General features: G+C 48.1%; 1 protein-coding gene across 1 annotated transcript in view; it reads right to left on the reverse strand.

Moving 5' to 3' along the window:
• The window catches only part of LOC144163304 (CRISP/Allergen/PR-1-like), a 36,656-nt gene extending 21,084 nt beyond the window's left edge, over positions 1 to 15,572 (reverse strand). Inside the window, exons 1-2 of the mRNA XM_077694228.1 lie at positions 15,451 to 15,572; positions 12,268 to 12,446 (exon numbers count right to left, since the gene is read on the reverse strand). Coding sequence (XP_077550354.1) covers positions 12,268 to 12,372 — 105 coding nt within the window. The 5' untranslated portion in view covers positions 12,373 to 12,446; positions 15,451 to 15,572. The remainder of the gene's footprint in view (positions 1 to 12,267; positions 12,447 to 15,450) is intronic.
• Between the last annotated feature and the right edge of the window lie 1,150 nt (positions 15,573 to 16,722).

The raw sequence follows: 16,722 nt of genomic DNA on the forward strand, positions 1-16,722 counted from the left end.
GCGGGCCGACAACCGTGCATTCGCACTTTCACATTCTCCCCCTCGGGGAAATGCGGGGGAATTTTCTTTTTCTATTAATTTTAAATGCAGAGCATTTGAGTAACTCACGATGTCACCCGCGTTGGCGTCCGTAGTCCGCATCGCTCCCCCTACACTATATAAAAAAATAATACTTACCGGCGCCAGGTTTCGAACCAACGACTCTGCGGGCGTAACACAAGGTACACGGTACTCTACCCACTGCACCACAAAGCCGACGCAGAATGGAAAGTTACGAACACGCCTTATATCCTTGACTCATTCAACCGTCGGCCACAGGTGCGCCCTCTCCCCCGTGTCCTCCTCGCCTTCTCTCCGCTCGCAACGCCCTCTCTCGCCGCGTTCGGGTCGGGCGCACAACAGGTGGGGACGTGCGCAACACCCTCTCTCGCCGCGTTGGGTTCGCGCTGATCAACAGTCGGTTCGCGCGCAAGAACAGGTGGGGGCGCCCGCATCGCGCTCTCTCGCCGCGGTCGGTTCGCGCTTAAACCACATATGTCGTTCGCGCGTGCTCCGGTCGCTAACGTCTGTGGCGTGATCGTGACGTCAACATCACGCGTTCGTGTGGTGGCGCGATTTTGGCGCTATAACACTCTCTCGCGAGGGGCATTAGATTGGATTGGAATCGATTGGATTGGATTGGCTTGGCTTGGATTGGTTTGGATTTGGATTGGATTAAAGTGGATTATTTTGGATTGTGTTGCGTCATAGCCACGCCACGTTGCGTCATAGCCACTCCACGTTGCGTCATAGCCGCGGCAGGGGGTTCACGGCACGTTTCACGTTTCACCAGCGACTTCATCGACAATGTCTACGCTGGAAGACAATAATTACAACAACAACCAATACGTAATCCATACGACTTGCAGGCGCGCCCCCCGCGGAAATGCTCTGCATTTGATCGTGCCCCTCGCGAGGGGGATGTTTGAGTGCCCGCTGTCGGGGGAACGCCGTTCGTCCGTGGCGGCCGTCGGCCGACCACGCACGCCACTCTCGCGGGAGGAACGGGCAGTCGCACTAGATTGTCCTCCATCTTCCCTCTTTCAATTTTTGTTGTTTCGGTGTGCAATGAATGTTTTTTGCCTCTACACGCTGAACGTGAAAGCAGAAGTACGAACTGTATGGTTACTGTCTTTTTTGTGTTCGGTTTTTGTTTTCTTGTCAGGTTTCCTTGTGAAAAACGAAGCCATAATGTAGGTTTACCTGTGCAGATGTTTTGTTTTGGCCAAAAATAAGCAACCCTGCAACACTTTTTTCAACTTTGTTCAAAATCTTGAATCCTTGCAGAAAGTAGTCAACCAACACATCCAGAACTTAGATCAGGGAGTCGGAAAGTCCCTCAAACAAAAAGTACTGCTCTGTCCCCATCAGATACCTTTCAAACTTGCTTGAAATATTTTTCTCTCTTCCCCAGTCTTGGCGTTCTTTTACCGCTGGAATGACGTCATTACAGCGATGTAGCGGCTATTTGCCGGCTTTCCTTAAGTTGCGACATTAAAATGAAACCACAAAAGCGAAGCAGAAACGGAAGGCGTATCTGCTGGGGCGAGCAAATCCCGCACTGCTCCTCTGTGCTGGCAATAGCTATAACTTTTGCAGTGCTTCCAGATGCGAACATAAGGGCGAGAGCGTTGATCTAAAGTGTTGAAGAGTTCCTTTACTGTAAAATGTACTGCAAAATGTTTTCTATAGTACGTCTACGATTACAACATTAACTGAAGCGAAATGAAAAATTCGCTCGGACACATAAGACTGCGTATTTGTATGAATTTGAAATCCCTGCTTTTTATGGCCGCAAGTTTATTTTTATTGATTTAGTTTCTTTCATTTTTACAATTTAATTTAATTTCTTCTTGGATCATAACACTGGAGTTTCATACCCCGCAGTTGTTTTCTTGAGGAAGAAAATGACGGACGATTATGACACTCGCTAATGCGAAATTTGAGTGCAGCGTGAACTGTAGTCTTCTCGGCGACGGAGCATAGATGCTGTGCCTCAGGCAGTGATCGCGTCATCAGCTAATGCACGACGGCGCGCGGCATACTCTGTCGTTATCTCGTAAGGGGTCGCCACTGTGAAGCACGTCTCGCACGGTCACGGAATTACGCCCTCCCCCTTACACTTTCGTCATACTTGCAACCTCCGTTTTCCTGCTATCTCTATCTTCGGTGGCGTCTTGGTTCTCTCGGTTACAACGAGTCCGACGCTGAGGGACTACGCGAAACCACAGGAGCGGGTGCCTAAGGGCTGCGTTTTAACGCATGGCTTTACGTAGCCGCTGTGCAGCCATGTGATCCACTCCCTTCGCCGACAAGTGACCGGTTGCACATCGTCTTCAAATAATGCGTTCTCGCCACAGTCTTCTGGACGGCAAACAGGTAGCCTCCTGACCAGTGGGCAGCACACGGGTGCCTCCCACGCCTCCCCCTCGGTGCATCTTCGCCAGAATCTTCCGATTATGGGCAGCCTCCCTGCAGACTGCCTATTGCCCCGTCCTACTAAGCGGACCACTCGTTTTTCCACATGCGTACCATTCTTTGCCCACAGCCAGGACCGTGTAACCCCCTTCATTTCCACAAAAATACCGATTTCGCGGGAGTTCCACCTGCAATCGCTATAATAGCGCAAATGAAGATAACTGGTCGCACAAAATTTCTGAAAAACTAAAAAATAAAAAAATTAATCACCGAAACTGGCAAACCGTGTGACACCCCTGCATTTCCACAATAATGAGGATTTCGGGAAATTTCCACCTGCAATCGTTATATAGGGTAAATGGAGATAATTAGTCGAACAAAATTTATAAATGTAAGAAATAAAAAACATGTAAAATAATTGCGGAAACTGGCGAACCGTGTAACACCCTGCATTTCCACAATAAGGCAGATTTCGCGAGTTAAAAATGTAATCGTTATAATAGCGCAAATAGAAATAATTGGTCGAACGAAATTTTGAAAAACTATTAAATAAGAAAATGTTAAGCAATTAAGGAAAATGGGAAACCGTATAACTGACTGCATTTCCACAATAATGAAGATTTCGCGAATATTCCATTTGTAATTATAGCAGCGTCAATTGATACAATTGGTCGGACAGGATTTATAAAAACCAAAAAAATTGGCTGTAGAAACTCACACTGAGGACAAGCGGCATAAGAATGCTACGCATTAGTAGATAATTGTTTGAATTTCTGCAGAAATGTTTTAGTACCCTGTAGTGTCGCTATGGTAGAGTACTTTGCGTCTCCGCCGCCTCCCCCCTCCGCCCGGGCGTCTCGTGGCGGGCCGTCCCTCGTCCCGAAATCACGCATCCTCGCAGGAATCGCCTGCCTGGCAGGCAGCCAGGCAGGCAGGTAGTTTACTGGCGAGCGGGCAGTCTTTTTGGCGGGCAGGAGAGCCTAAGCGCCCAACATATTTTTTGGTTCAACCAAATGTCTAGGCACGCACGCGCGCATGCACCCCTGTTTTCGCACAATAGGGCAAATAATTATGCATTTAAATAAATTGATTGGTCTGCTACGCTTTTCATGTACTCTTGTTTCAACGGCGCTTTAGCTTTAACACGAAATCATTAGCACTGCTAGAAGTCGAAAACAGTCCCGTGTCGGCGTCAACCTCCGACTGTCAAGCGTGGCTGGTGGCGTTTAAAGCGATTTCCTTCTGCTCATCTTTCATAGGCTAACGTACCAGTTAGAAAAAAAGAACGGCTTTAATGACTCATTGGACGCCTTGTACAGGACGGCATTGGATAGGGAACCACCGGAGATAGGAACTTGCTAAATGGCACTTAAGCGACAGGTGAGAGCGGTTCGGCTCTACGAAAGATAATAGCTGAGTGAAGTCACAAGCAGCAGTATTTATCCTTCGTAGAGAGAGGGAAAATGAACTTTAAACTAATCGGGGAAAAGTTTCAGAGAGGCGTCCTCATTCAAGGGGTAGAGTCGACAGTCGTTTCCATCAAGAGAAACTGATCTTCCAGGCCGGAGCTGGCCAAGGCTTTCTCCCAAGTCTCTATGGAAACGTGTAGGTTGGGTGGATCTAGGGTGGACTTGTCGCAGCCACCTACTGTGTGTATGAGGTTCCCAGGCTCCCCACAGAAGCGACAAAATGGAGAGAATTGTGTCCCGTCAAAGAGGTGAAGACTGGTGATGTGTGGGAAGGTGTTAATCCGCAGTGCACGGAATATTCTTTCCTGGTTATTCGCTAGCGATTTGTGAGGGAAGGAATACGTTCTACGGGAGAGCCTATAGTGCTCATTAATTTCCTGGTATGTATACAGGATGCATGCGCTCGGGCTCGGCTTCATCAGCGCTGGCTAAGCGGGTCAAATGTCCAGCCACGAGGTTGGTGATCTTGTCTGCCGGCAATGCCAGTATGAGCTGGTGCCCATACAATCCTGGCTGGTCTCGTTGGTGGTATCTGCTTGTTCATTCGAAGTGTTCTAATATGCAATGGACTGTTGGCAAAGTTTCGCCACGCCTGATAAGAGTCTGTTATGAGACTTTTGGCGGCCCTTTGGCTAAGCGCACGTGCTAGCGCCTCTTGCTCAGTTTGGAAGGGGCTGTATTCGGGGGTTGAGATGCTACACCTGTGGAAGGCTGAAGAACGGTAGCACGAAGAAAGAGAAGGTATCAGAGAATGCTATCGGGTGTCTTTCGCATCAAACCAGTTGATCGTTCCTTTTTTTTTCTTTCAGTTTAGTTGCTCCCTAGTCTTACCTCATATATATACACATTTTGAGAACCTTTTGGTGAATATAAGGCATTTAACTTCAGTGCGAGATGTAAATCTTACGCGACAAATAACATAAGAGCGTAATACGTGCATAAAAAAGGCCTTTTATAGCATTCAGGTGGCCGACACATAACTTTCCGGCTATTTTGTGTGTAACTAAATTTCCTGATTGGTCGAGAAAGAGAACGCTGCAAAATTTACAAATGTCAAGGACCCCAAATCTATCATGTTTGGTCCAACCATCTAATCCGCCTTAACTGACTCGCTAATTCCTCTAATCCATATTAATCGACACCGCAGTCCCACTAATTCACATTAGTTCATTCACTCATCTCACTAAACCACCCTAGTCTACCCGCTAATCCGCGTTAATCGACTTAAATCCATGCATCGCATTTATTTAAAAGTGAAAATGAGAAGGCCCCGATTTTTTTTTCAATTCTCATGTTCTCCTAGGGCAGTAACCAAAGGACACAACGGCACTGTACAAGAAAAAGTGATGGTGACGTAGAGAACTGTGAATGTTTGTGTCTCAGCGCTGTTTTTATAAGTGCCCACTGAAACTAAAATAAGTGGAAGATACGGGTTTATTGTTGATGGTGTCCCTGAAGGCCTTCGCAACCGGACACGGATGCATTCGAATTAACAACATGAAAACTTCACATGATTTTAAACACACTGCAGATAGAAACCATAAAGAATACCCCATGATATGTTGCCACGGAATATGCGTTCTAACTTAAGTTATTGTAAATGCAAAAAGATAATTTGGGGAGATGGGCAATACCTAAAGCAAACTAATAATGTATAAGGACTTTACATTAAATTTAGGGTAATAATAAGATGAGAACCTTATGGGCCTTGGGAACTGCAGACTATGCAAAATATTGCGTGGTGCCGGCTGGCGAATGGTAAAAATATCTTCGGATGCAAGGCAGGGTACCGGGATGGAAAACTAGAAATCACAGTTTTGAGGCCCCGGAACCGGTTCGGAACGGTTCCTTCAATTCGTTCCGGTTCGGGTTCAGTTCCAAAATGACGAAAAAAATACGGTTCCGGTTCAGTTCCGGTTCCGGGCAAAAATTCGGGTTCGGTTCCGGTTTTCGGTTCGGTTCCGGTTCCGGTTCGACACCCTGTTTTTAAGTGACCTAAACGTACTCTTTGCCTATGGGCGTCACCATAACAAGTTTTTTTAGGGCGCGGAAAGGCGAAAAAAAGCGAAACAGAACCAAAACACTGCACGAACCCCTATCAGCCACGGAGCGCAAATCCCGTCAACGCCGCGGAGAAGCGGCGGCAGGCGGTGCAGCGATCGCGATGCTCGAGGCGTATAGTACTCAAACTCAATCGGACTCAAACTCAGTCGGGCTCACACGGCTCAAACTCACTCAAGCTTAAACTCACCATGCCACACTAGCCTCGCGCTCACTCCAACTCAAACTCATGCGTGAGTTTGAGTCCAAATGAGTCTGATTGAGTGGACTGATGAGTGAGTTGGCCGACCTCTGGGGTTTTGTCATGAACTCTAGATGATTCGAAAGATTGGATGCGGATGTACGGAGAAACACCTCGGCTACAGAAGGCATATTGAAGTTTACTATGAACCGGTCGCCACCAATGAGTGGTGCGGAAATGTCTTGGCTTTAATTTGAGATGATGTGATGAAACAATTAGGATAGAAAATGAATCAGACAAAAAACACGGAAAAAACGCTCACGTAAACCAAGCGATGAGATCTGAGCTTACATTGATTAATGCAAAGTTTTAAAGGCCGCCTTGAAATTAAAATCCTCTATTTTCCACAACTCTTTCCCTGCCTCCCACTCCCTTTCGTACACCCCAGTTTTCTCCTGTGTTTTTTTTTTCCTGTCTTCGCATGGCCCTGTTTGATCGATGCACATCGCACGTTGGTTTCGTTTTGTTTGTTTAGAAGGGATACTGATCAATCGAGACTGGAACTTTAGGCAATATGCCTATTTTTTTCTTGAATCCGTATTAAGCCTATTTAACATATAAGCATAAAATAAGAGAAGGAGAGCATTTTAAGCAATAGTTTATTGTGCCTATAATGCCTGTTTTACTATAAGGGCGTTTTAGTGCCTATTTCGACTATATTGGCCTTATAAATGGGCTTCTCGGCACATAAAAACGCCTTTTTGTGTTGTATATGCTTTTTTTGGCGTCAATAGATTGTAAGGACTGTTCCCGGTTCAGAAGCACGCAACGCCGTGTTTGTCGCACCCAGTTTGCAAGAAAAATCCGGGCGCAGTGCCAAACAAGCTAGAACAGCATACCATGCATGAGCCACAGTCACCTCCGCCTCGCCAAATCGGCCGAGCCACTAGAGGCCCGTACGCGGCCACACCGCAGCCAGTTTCACCGACGTGACCCTTGTCCACACAAGCTATTTTGTTCTATGTCCTTCTCACACGCTGTGTCCACGGACCAGTGGCGAAAACTTTTGCCCATGTGCCCTATCCATCGCTAACGCAATAAAAAGCAAAGAATAAAGAAAATGAACGTGACACATCCGCGAACATGCCACAGAGAGTCAAAAGATGCGTCCTACGGGGAAAGCCACGTGCGAATCCGACACACCAAATTTTAATGTGACACCACGAGCACATGCACAGCCATCTGCCGATCACGGGGAGATCGCCTAACGGCAAGATGCAGCACGTGTAGGGCGAAGAATGAAAGAAAAACGGAGCTTGCGGGAATGATCATCTCGGCACTTCTGAAGTGCTCTAGTTGTATCATTTGTCGTGGCGGGTAACCTTGAAGGGCATGTGGAAACCTAACAATAAGGGAATTACTAGAAAAGAATGTTGCGTGCTGTCTAATAGGGATAATGGCGATGTAGTGCATAGTTCCTGAATAATGTTATCCCAGCAGATGGCCTAGTCATCTGCTTCTGCAAAAAAGAATAGCTTAGTTATTTGTACCGAATTACTGTACTTCCCTGTACCATCTATGGGATTAATCAGTGCTGTAAAGAGCTGAGGATGTCGTTATTTTGCGCTGTCAACGAATAGATATTGGTAGTTAAGATCTTTAGATGGTCCGCCGTTGTGTCTTCAAGCAGCAGTAACCAATTCTCCCTCTTCCCCCAGAGCCCGTTCTTACCCCTTAAAAACTGGGCTAAGGGCGGACCGTTAGTACAAATCTACTCACCGGTGGTACTAACAGCATTGCAGACGGCGAATGCATCGCAGCCGAAATTATTTACACCACGCTACACTGGAACGTTACTTGGCACATTCGTGTACTTATTTCACACTCCTAGCAGAAAGCATTTCCGCAGCTGATAGATTGTGGCCACTCTGACTACGAATGCTCAACTGATTTTAAAGGTCCATGACATACCCGCCGCCATCCCCAAAGGGCCGGTTGGTGATAAAGCCAGTCATGTCTGACAATCTGCCATTCTGTCTGACCCAGAATTCCCGGATTCCCAGGGGTAAAATAACTTCCGTAGGTACTCCCGACAAAACATTCTAATATTCCAGATGAAATCAGATCATGGAGCGCCCCTATAGTACAAGCACGCTCCACCAACGTCAGGGAACATGGAGTGTTGTTTTTTGGCACACAATTATTGACCGAAATGAGGTACAACGTCAAGCTGCAAAGCATTCAGATGGGTCAAGGTATCATGAATTTTAAGCTTCTTATTTGTTTTCAAATTACCTTGCATTCCACGTAGTCTTGATAAAATAGCAACTCTTGTGGTGCTAATTTTCACTAAAAAAATAAAACTACTTTCGTACAGCACAAGTCTCGTTTGGTGTTTATACTGCGATTCATAAATGGGTCGTCGAATATGCTGCTGAAACACATTCGAATTGAGAGTATGTGTCCCTAAACGATAGTACTGTGTGCCTATAAATGCCTCAATGGCACTTTTTAATGCCCAATATAGGCGCCTAAAACCTGGATTTTTTAGGCTTTAAGTTCGGGGCTTTCTAGAGCAACTTTAATTTTTCGACCAATTTTGCATGCAAAGTAAAAACAAATCGCTACTCAGTTTTTTTTACCTTGAGTATTGGTATAAATGGAATAAAACATTAAATCTGACAAATGTTACCAAAAGCAATGCCTTGTAACGTGTCTACAACACAATAACACAAACTAATATTTTTTGTTTTCACAGACACATCTTGATGGCGGAGTTCGATTCACAAAGGACATTCTTTATTGGCGTTTTTAAATGGTACAGACAATATGTTAACCGTTGTATCAGTATTTGCGTTTTCTCAGTACTCCGCGTAATAATGTTTGTTTGTATGTATGTATGTATGTATGTATGTATGTATGTATGTATGTATGTATGTATGTATGTATGTATGCAAGCATGCATGCATGCATGCATGTATGTATGTATGTATGTATGTATGTATGTATGTATGTATGTATGTATGTATGTATGTATGTATGTATGTATGTATGTATGTATGTATGTATGTATGTATGTGTGTGTGTGTATGTATGTGTGTGTGTATGTATGTATGTATGCATGTCCGTACGTATGTAGGTATGTACAGTCATGGACGAATCAAATAGGAACCGCGGAGCGCATGGCCGAACCCGCCGTGGTGGCTCAGTGACTGTACCATGACGCTGCTGAGCCCAAGGACGCGGTTTCGCTTCCCGGCTGCGGCGGCCGCTTTTCTGATGGAGGCTAAAAGCGAAAACGCCCGTGTGTTCGAGATTTCGGCACATGTTAAATATCCCCAGGTTCTCAAAATTAATACGGAGGCCCCCACTACGGCGCGCCTCATCACCTGTGTAGCGTCGCCGAGTTAAACCCCCTAAAAAAATTGGCTGGCGATTACCACACTCCCTAACGCGATATTTGGGCGCAGTAGCAGTGCGACGAGAACTCATTCGTGGGTTCTCTCGACGGCAGCGATGATGAGTCTGCTGCGTCGGCGGCGCGAAGTGCGTCTCAGGAAGGGACCGTGACCCGTCTCGTAGGCAGAGAACGCACACCATTGTCACGCCCACACCCCCTCCACGTTTTCGCCAGCGTCTCGCAGAGGCGCGTGTCGTGCGGACACAGCATTCTGGCCCCTGCCCTCCCCCCCTCGTTCACCACACACTTTCGGAGAGCGCTTGCGCCGCCACGGCATACCGCTCCCCCCTCACAATTTCGCGACAGTCTCTTCCTTTGCTTTCTTTCACTATTCGGTCTTGCCATCATTAACTTGGTAACGACGACGACGCGGCTCAGCGCGCAGACGGCCGCCAAAGGGCTGCGTCCTAAAATGCATGGCCGAACACACCGGGGCCGTCGCGTGGAAGCGGCCAAGGAAAACACACGGACATGCGTGGTTGAGATGTTAGGAGCGAGGCTGCGGGTCCCAGTGCGACTTGATGCTCTCTCCTCGCTCGAATGGTGCCCTTGTCGCCATACCCCAAGAACGCTGAAAACAACTGTTCCCGATCCTGAGCGAAATGATAAGTGCGGGCACTGCGTGCTCGGCGCACACGAGCACGCGCTCCCTGTCACTGCCGGTTGACTTGATGGTAGGGTTTAACGCGCCGACGCAACGCAGACGATGAGGCGCGCCGTATTGGAGGGCTCGGGATTAATTTTGACCACCTGGAGATCTTTAACGTGCGCCGAAATCTCGTACACACGGGCGTTTTTGCTTTTCGCCTCCACCAGAAAAGCGGCCGCCACGGCCGGGAATCAAACCCGCGACCTCGGGCTCAGAAACGCAACGCCTTAGCCACTGAGCCACCGCAGCGGGTTCACTTCCGGTGTCAGTCTGCCGCATTGCTTTGCACTTGTGGTGCAGTAACTTGAGCAAATAGCGATAGACACCTAAATTATGCACAAAATCATGTTTAGCCCCACTCGGGAGATTTCCACACGCAGTGACGAGTCTGCGAGAAAACGAAAAAAAGAGCCGCCAACGTTGTTGTGCAAGGAAAACTGACCGATAGAATGGTTGGAGATGCCGAACTTCTTAATTTTTCTCAATAATAGAATTCCGCCAGTAATTATCCCAACCCCCACCATGCTGACGAATTCTGGTGGTAGATTTAATTTTTACTCCAAGCACCGAATCCGCGAAGTGATTTATCTATAACTGCGTCAAACAAAAGTGTGTTCTTGGCGGCCAGCTCATTGTTCAATCCCCGATCCACTGGACCCCAAAAGCAAAACAACGGAGTGGACCTGCCGCGGTGGCTCAGTGGCTAAGGCGTTGCGCTGCTGAGCACGAGGTCGCGGGTTCGATTCCCGGCCGCGGCGGCCGCTTTTCTGATGGAGGCGAAAAGCAAAAACGCCCGTGTGTACGAGATTTCGGCGCACGTTAAAGATCCCCAGGTGGTCTAAATTAATCCGGAGCCCTCCACTACGGCGCGCATCATCGCCTGCGTTGCGTCGGCGCGTTAAACCCCACAATCAATCAATCAAAACAACGGAGTGCCATCAGAAATTAGGTGGCAGGCTTTTACTTTCGTCTTCATTTCTGTGCGCTGGTTTTCTTCAAGAAAGCATGATGAACTCCGCAGTATACCTCTGGGAACGTGCACGCGTTGGCTACGCAAGCACTGGCCGCAGCTGCAAATAATTGCGCGCCGCATTGCTCTCAGCATGACGAATGGCCTCAGCTGTGGCGGCAGTAGTACTTGCAGTGCTTGCAGCGCTCTTGCGGCATTGCGAAAAGGCAAGCATGCAACAAGGAGAGGGCAACACATCGTACTGGGTAACATCACCACACCCTCGCTCCCAAACATCTCAACTGCGCATGTTTGTGCGTTTTCCACGGCCGCCGCCAGGTGACGGCACCGGTATCTTCGGCCATGCGTTCCGCGGTTCGTATTTGATTTGTCCATGACGGTACGTACTATTACGAGCAATATGAAAGGGAACACAGGAACGCGCAGAAAACACCCTCGGACCCAGCTGTGAGTGATACGCAGCGGCCGCCGTCGGAAACAAAGTGGAAAGGGGGACGCTGTTCTAACAACTGTTCCCATTCCCGCCGTTCGTCTTATCGGCTGTCGGATGATACCATTTATCGGCGAACTGACGTAAGCTGCTGCTTTGTAGAAATGCCAGCGTGCTGGGAGTGCCAACAGTTAGTGGAAAAGCGCCCTCCTTTCCCCCTTTGGTTTTCACAGCGCCATCCGCGTATCGCTCCGAGTCTGTTTCGAGGCTGTTTGCCACGCGTTCCTGTGTTCCCTTTCATATTGCTCATAATAGTACGTACGGAAATCAAAGCACGCGTGTGTAAGAGAAGGCAAGATAGCGGGCTTGAAATGCGCTGCTAGCTGAAAACATGAATCTCCTCCGCTCACTCTTCTCCCAATTTTCGCGAACGGTCAACGCGGGAGAAGGTTGCGCACTACGCGTTGGCTGAATGGGAGCAGTGCTAGAGACGTTATTATAAGAGTTACGAGGACGGGACACACGGCACACAGAAATTGGGAGTTGCTGTTGAATAAATACTTCTGTATTACAAAGATACGTTAGCATACTTGCGTGAAATGGCCTGTCCTGGAAGGCCCTTTGATGACTTTGAAACTGGCGATATTCTCCGGCGGGTAGTACGCGTGCTCGTCAAACCAGTTCTTTACGCGCATACTCCAAGTTGCGCTGCTCTTCTTCTGGCTCTCACCTCTCCAGCCCACATTCTGGCCGACTCTGCGAAACCTCACTGCAAAGGTGGGAGAGAAATAGCGGCTTGTGCGATAAACAAGTAGCTGTACAGATCCATATATAGCTGTACAGAGAACACGGAAAAGTGAACGCAAGAACAAAACTGACGATCCGTTTTATGCACTTCTATTTCGAACCGCTACGAGCACTTAATGAACGCAATATGGGGACGGACTCGCACCTTTTCATAAACTTCCATCGCATATGGCTACGGGCTCTCCACGATTGCAATACGACGAGTAAACTAGAATTTACGCGTCACCCGGGGCGTAGGCGGTGGGGAAAAGCGAATGGAAAATCTGATTGATTGATTGTAGGGTTTAACGCGCCGACGCAACGCAGGCGATGAGGCGCGCCGTAGTGGAGGGCTCCGGATTAATTTTGACCACCTGGGGATCTTTCACGTGCGCCGAAATCTCGTACACACGGGCGTTTTTGCTTTTCGCCTCCATCAGAAAAGCGGCCGCCGCGGCCGGGAATCGAACCCGCGACCTCGTGCTCAGCAGCGCAACGCCTTAGCCACTGAGCCACCGCGGCGGGTCGAATGGAAAATCGTGGTGTTGCATGGTTTGCAAGCACGGACTCGTTGAGTCAAGTTTAAGATGTAAAACAGATGTCAGGGGAATAGAGCCAGATAAAAACTGAAGAGCGCGCGTTCTCATAAGGCTGTTCTGGGTCATTATAAACACACATGCAAATCTGGAGCGTCAAGGATACGAAGAAGGGCATAGGATGCATTCGATGAATTGATTGTACGAACGGATGTCGCAAGACTGTCTCTACCCTGAAAGGCCCGTCGTTCAATCTGCTTGGCTCGGTGGTTAACGCGCCTCCTTGCGACAAATATGCCGGGGAAAGAAAATACATGAAGTGGACAAGGCTGTTGCAAGTGGCAGTCCATGCTTTTCTTTGCAGTGATTTTAATTTACCGGCAAGCGGCTTCTTTCTCACCTTTGCACTTTAGTTTTTCAGTGCATCTTGCTACTTCAACATGCCCATTGTATCGGTTTCGTGACTCGTCATTGTTATTTTCCTAATTTTATACGAAACACTTTACGGCACTGAGGGTGGTTTGGGTGTGTGAATGGGAGGTAATTGTTGAGGCCAAAAATCAGGCAGTCAAGAAAAGAAAAAAAAAACGCACTAATTTTCTTTCGTATTTTTATCCTCGTTTTCCATCTTTTTCGGAATTCGTGTTGCTCCCACATGCAGTAAACCTAATTCTGTTCAGTAATTTTCGATCACAACATTCGGTAATCACTTTTATTTTGTGAGGAATTCATGCAATCTCCCGAGTTTTACAGCGAAGCTGTCAGCATCTCGTTTGTCGGAAAATTACTTGTCGTAAACCAAAAATCTAGGCAGGACCGAGCAGTTGTCGCCCAAAACGCCAAACGCATGCGTCAGGCTAATCAGGCCTGCAGCACAGAGCTTAGTATTCGTATAAAGAAAAATCAGAAAACAGGCATCGAAACCACTTGATGGATGATGAGGCACCGGTGAACAAGCGAACCCGCCCCCTATGTGTTTAGGTAAAGATTAGGTGGGAAGCTGCTCTCGAAAGGTGACGGAGGGGGGACTTCATTCGAGGGCTAGCGCATGCGTCAGGCTAGGCAGGACCCCGCAGTTCTCGTCCAAGACGCCGAGCGCATGCGTCAGAACCCAGCATTTGCCGCCAGAGAAGCCGAGTGCAAGCGACCAGCCCGCCGAGTCAACAAGGAACATTTCATGCCCTCCCCCATCACCATGTGTCGTGGTTTACAACAGCTTGAATGGCCACGGTTGCCGTAGACTACAAAATTTTGACAAAGACTTTACTACCCATTGCAGCAGTTAGGAGTTTGGAAAGGTATTGCCTATGCTATTGCCTCGCCGCAGGAGCAATCTTTCACATGTTTTTTCACCCGGTGGTTGAATAGACGGACAGATAGACAAGCCGAAAACACATTTCGCGTCCGGTACGCGGAAAAACACTAACATCTTTAAATAAATGTCGCCTCGCCGCTCATGTCACCAACAAGTGCCAGCACCACCGTGGTGTTCGCTGCTGTAGCATTAGTCGTGTTTGCCGCTCGTGCCACGTTAAGTGGGAACACTCCTTCGGTCCGACAAGATACCGGCGTCAAATGTTTTTCGTTTCGGCTTTGCCTTCATCTTGAGTTCTCTAATACATCCCATAAAACTTGTATGTAAAACTCCCCCCTTCCAACTATTATTACCGATAGCTCTAGATTTGCGAAGCCCCGAACTGGCAATTTGTAACTTTGATTATGGCGTGAGCAATAAATAGGGAACGTTGGCAAAAAATTCGTCGATTTGCGGACGCAGAGCGAAGGAAAGACCGAAAACGACAGAGCCCGTAACGTGACAGGTGACGTAAATGGAGCCAAATGCAGAATTGCGGTGACGCCGAGTACGCGACCTCGTTGCTATGGGCACGTCAGGTCGCAGCAGTAAGGGGCGCACCCATCGCACAGCGTCTCGACGCATCCATCACCGCTAATTGGCGTTATCAAATGGGCTGTGCTGCTATTCAAGTGCTGCAGGCAGCACGTGAGGGTGAATGGGAATGACGCGACGAAACGCCGTTGCTTGTGGCCAATAAAGGAAACGACAAGCAGCCGCTGCCACTGCAAAAGCGAGAAAACGTTACCACTGCGGCGCTTGGAACGAGGAACGGGGTTGGAACGGGGGGGAGGGCACTCAAGAAATTCAAATTTGGGCTCTTCTAAAGCCGGAGTAAGGCGTGCGGAGCGTTCCGAGCTTAAATTTCGCCTAGAAGAGGGATAGGGATAAGACGCTCACGAATTCCTAGAAATCCACTAATAGACGTGTCTTTTTTTCTTCAAAGGAGGGGTAAACGCGTTCAGGCAGACATGCACGTATACTTTCAACAGTGAGAATGGGTTGCGACCGGCTAAGGCCATTCCATGCCTAGAAAGGAAAGCCTAGGCGGCGTGCAGAAAAGAACAAGAAAAGCGTGAGCAGCCACAGTCACTCACCGGTTGCCCTGGCCTGTTTCTTGTCGTGCTCGGCGATTCGGTTCTCGGCGCACTGGTCAGCATGAGCTTGCGCGACTGAGGCCAACTCATCGTCCCACACCTGCGTAAATTATAGAGCCCAGCCACGCGACCACGGAGCAGTTCGCGGGGCGCAACGGCGAGGCGTATTCCGGCTGAAGTTTTCGTCTGCTTCGGAGGTGGTTCATTTTGTGCAGCTTCGCGCCCGTTGCGGGCCTGATTAACTGGTTCGGCAGCAACTCCTGGGTAACCCGTACCCGACGGAATTAAGTTGTCGTACGGCGAAGACACGTTAAGTATTTGTTTGCAGAACAGGAATACAAAATGAAGCGTCGACAATCAGACGCCTTCCCGCTAGAGAAACGCTTCCTTTTCCGCACTTTGGGCCACGAATGGCACTACGTTCTGTAAATTGGCGAATTCGAATTCTGTTGTGTGCTACATGAATTACAAAAGCCGACACACGCCTACTAGTTCTAGCAAAATGCGATTTTAAAAGTGCCCTCCACCTTCTCGCCACTTGTAAAGTAAACTTGCTGGCTCAAAATCGGAACGAATGCTAAGCAGTGACCTCACATGCCCAATTGTTTCAGTATCACTGCTCGTATCACGCGGGGGTGTAGCCTCGAGCTTTTTTCTTCTCCTTTGGAACTGCATACGACAGCACTCATTGCATTGTGCGTACTGCTAGTACTGCATACCACGCTACTGTATAGCGCACGCCGCTCCAGAGAACTACATTCACACAGTCGAAAGCAGCTTGCTCCTTGGTACAGAGCGCACGTAAAACGCGGAGTGTTGCTTTAAAAATGATTATTGGGGCTATGTGCTTTTGAAGGCAACACTGAGTTTCAAATCAACTTAACGATTTAAGTTGCATGAACAGCTGCTTCTTTCATTAATTTAGGCTAGTTGTGAGTAGTGCCAAAACAACCACGGTGGGGGCACGCAGGGGACGCTTCCAGAAATGGTTCCGTATCACAACTCCACTTAGTACCAATATGGTCCATGCTTTTTCGACACACCACTTGCCTTCTCCCCCTCACTCTCTAATTTCTGAGTACTCGCGACACCTCAACTGGTTGTGCAGCTGTTAATTACGACACGTAGATATGACATGCAGGGGGCAAACTTCCGTCGATAGCGCCATTAATAAGATAAGATTATAAGAGAGGTATAGATTCAGCACATGTTACAAATTCAATTTAATTGAATTCAAATTATTTCAAATTAAATGTAATTTTCGGAAACACG

Source organism: Haemaphysalis longicornis, unplaced genomic scaffold (assembly GCF_048455015.1).
Source record: "Haemaphysalis longicornis isolate Haplotype H1 unplaced genomic scaffold, Haemaphysalis longicornis Haplotype H1 scaffold_1, whole genome shotgun sequence".
NCBI lineage: Eukaryota > Metazoa > Arthropoda > Arachnida > Ixodida > Ixodidae > Haemaphysalis > Haemaphysalis longicornis.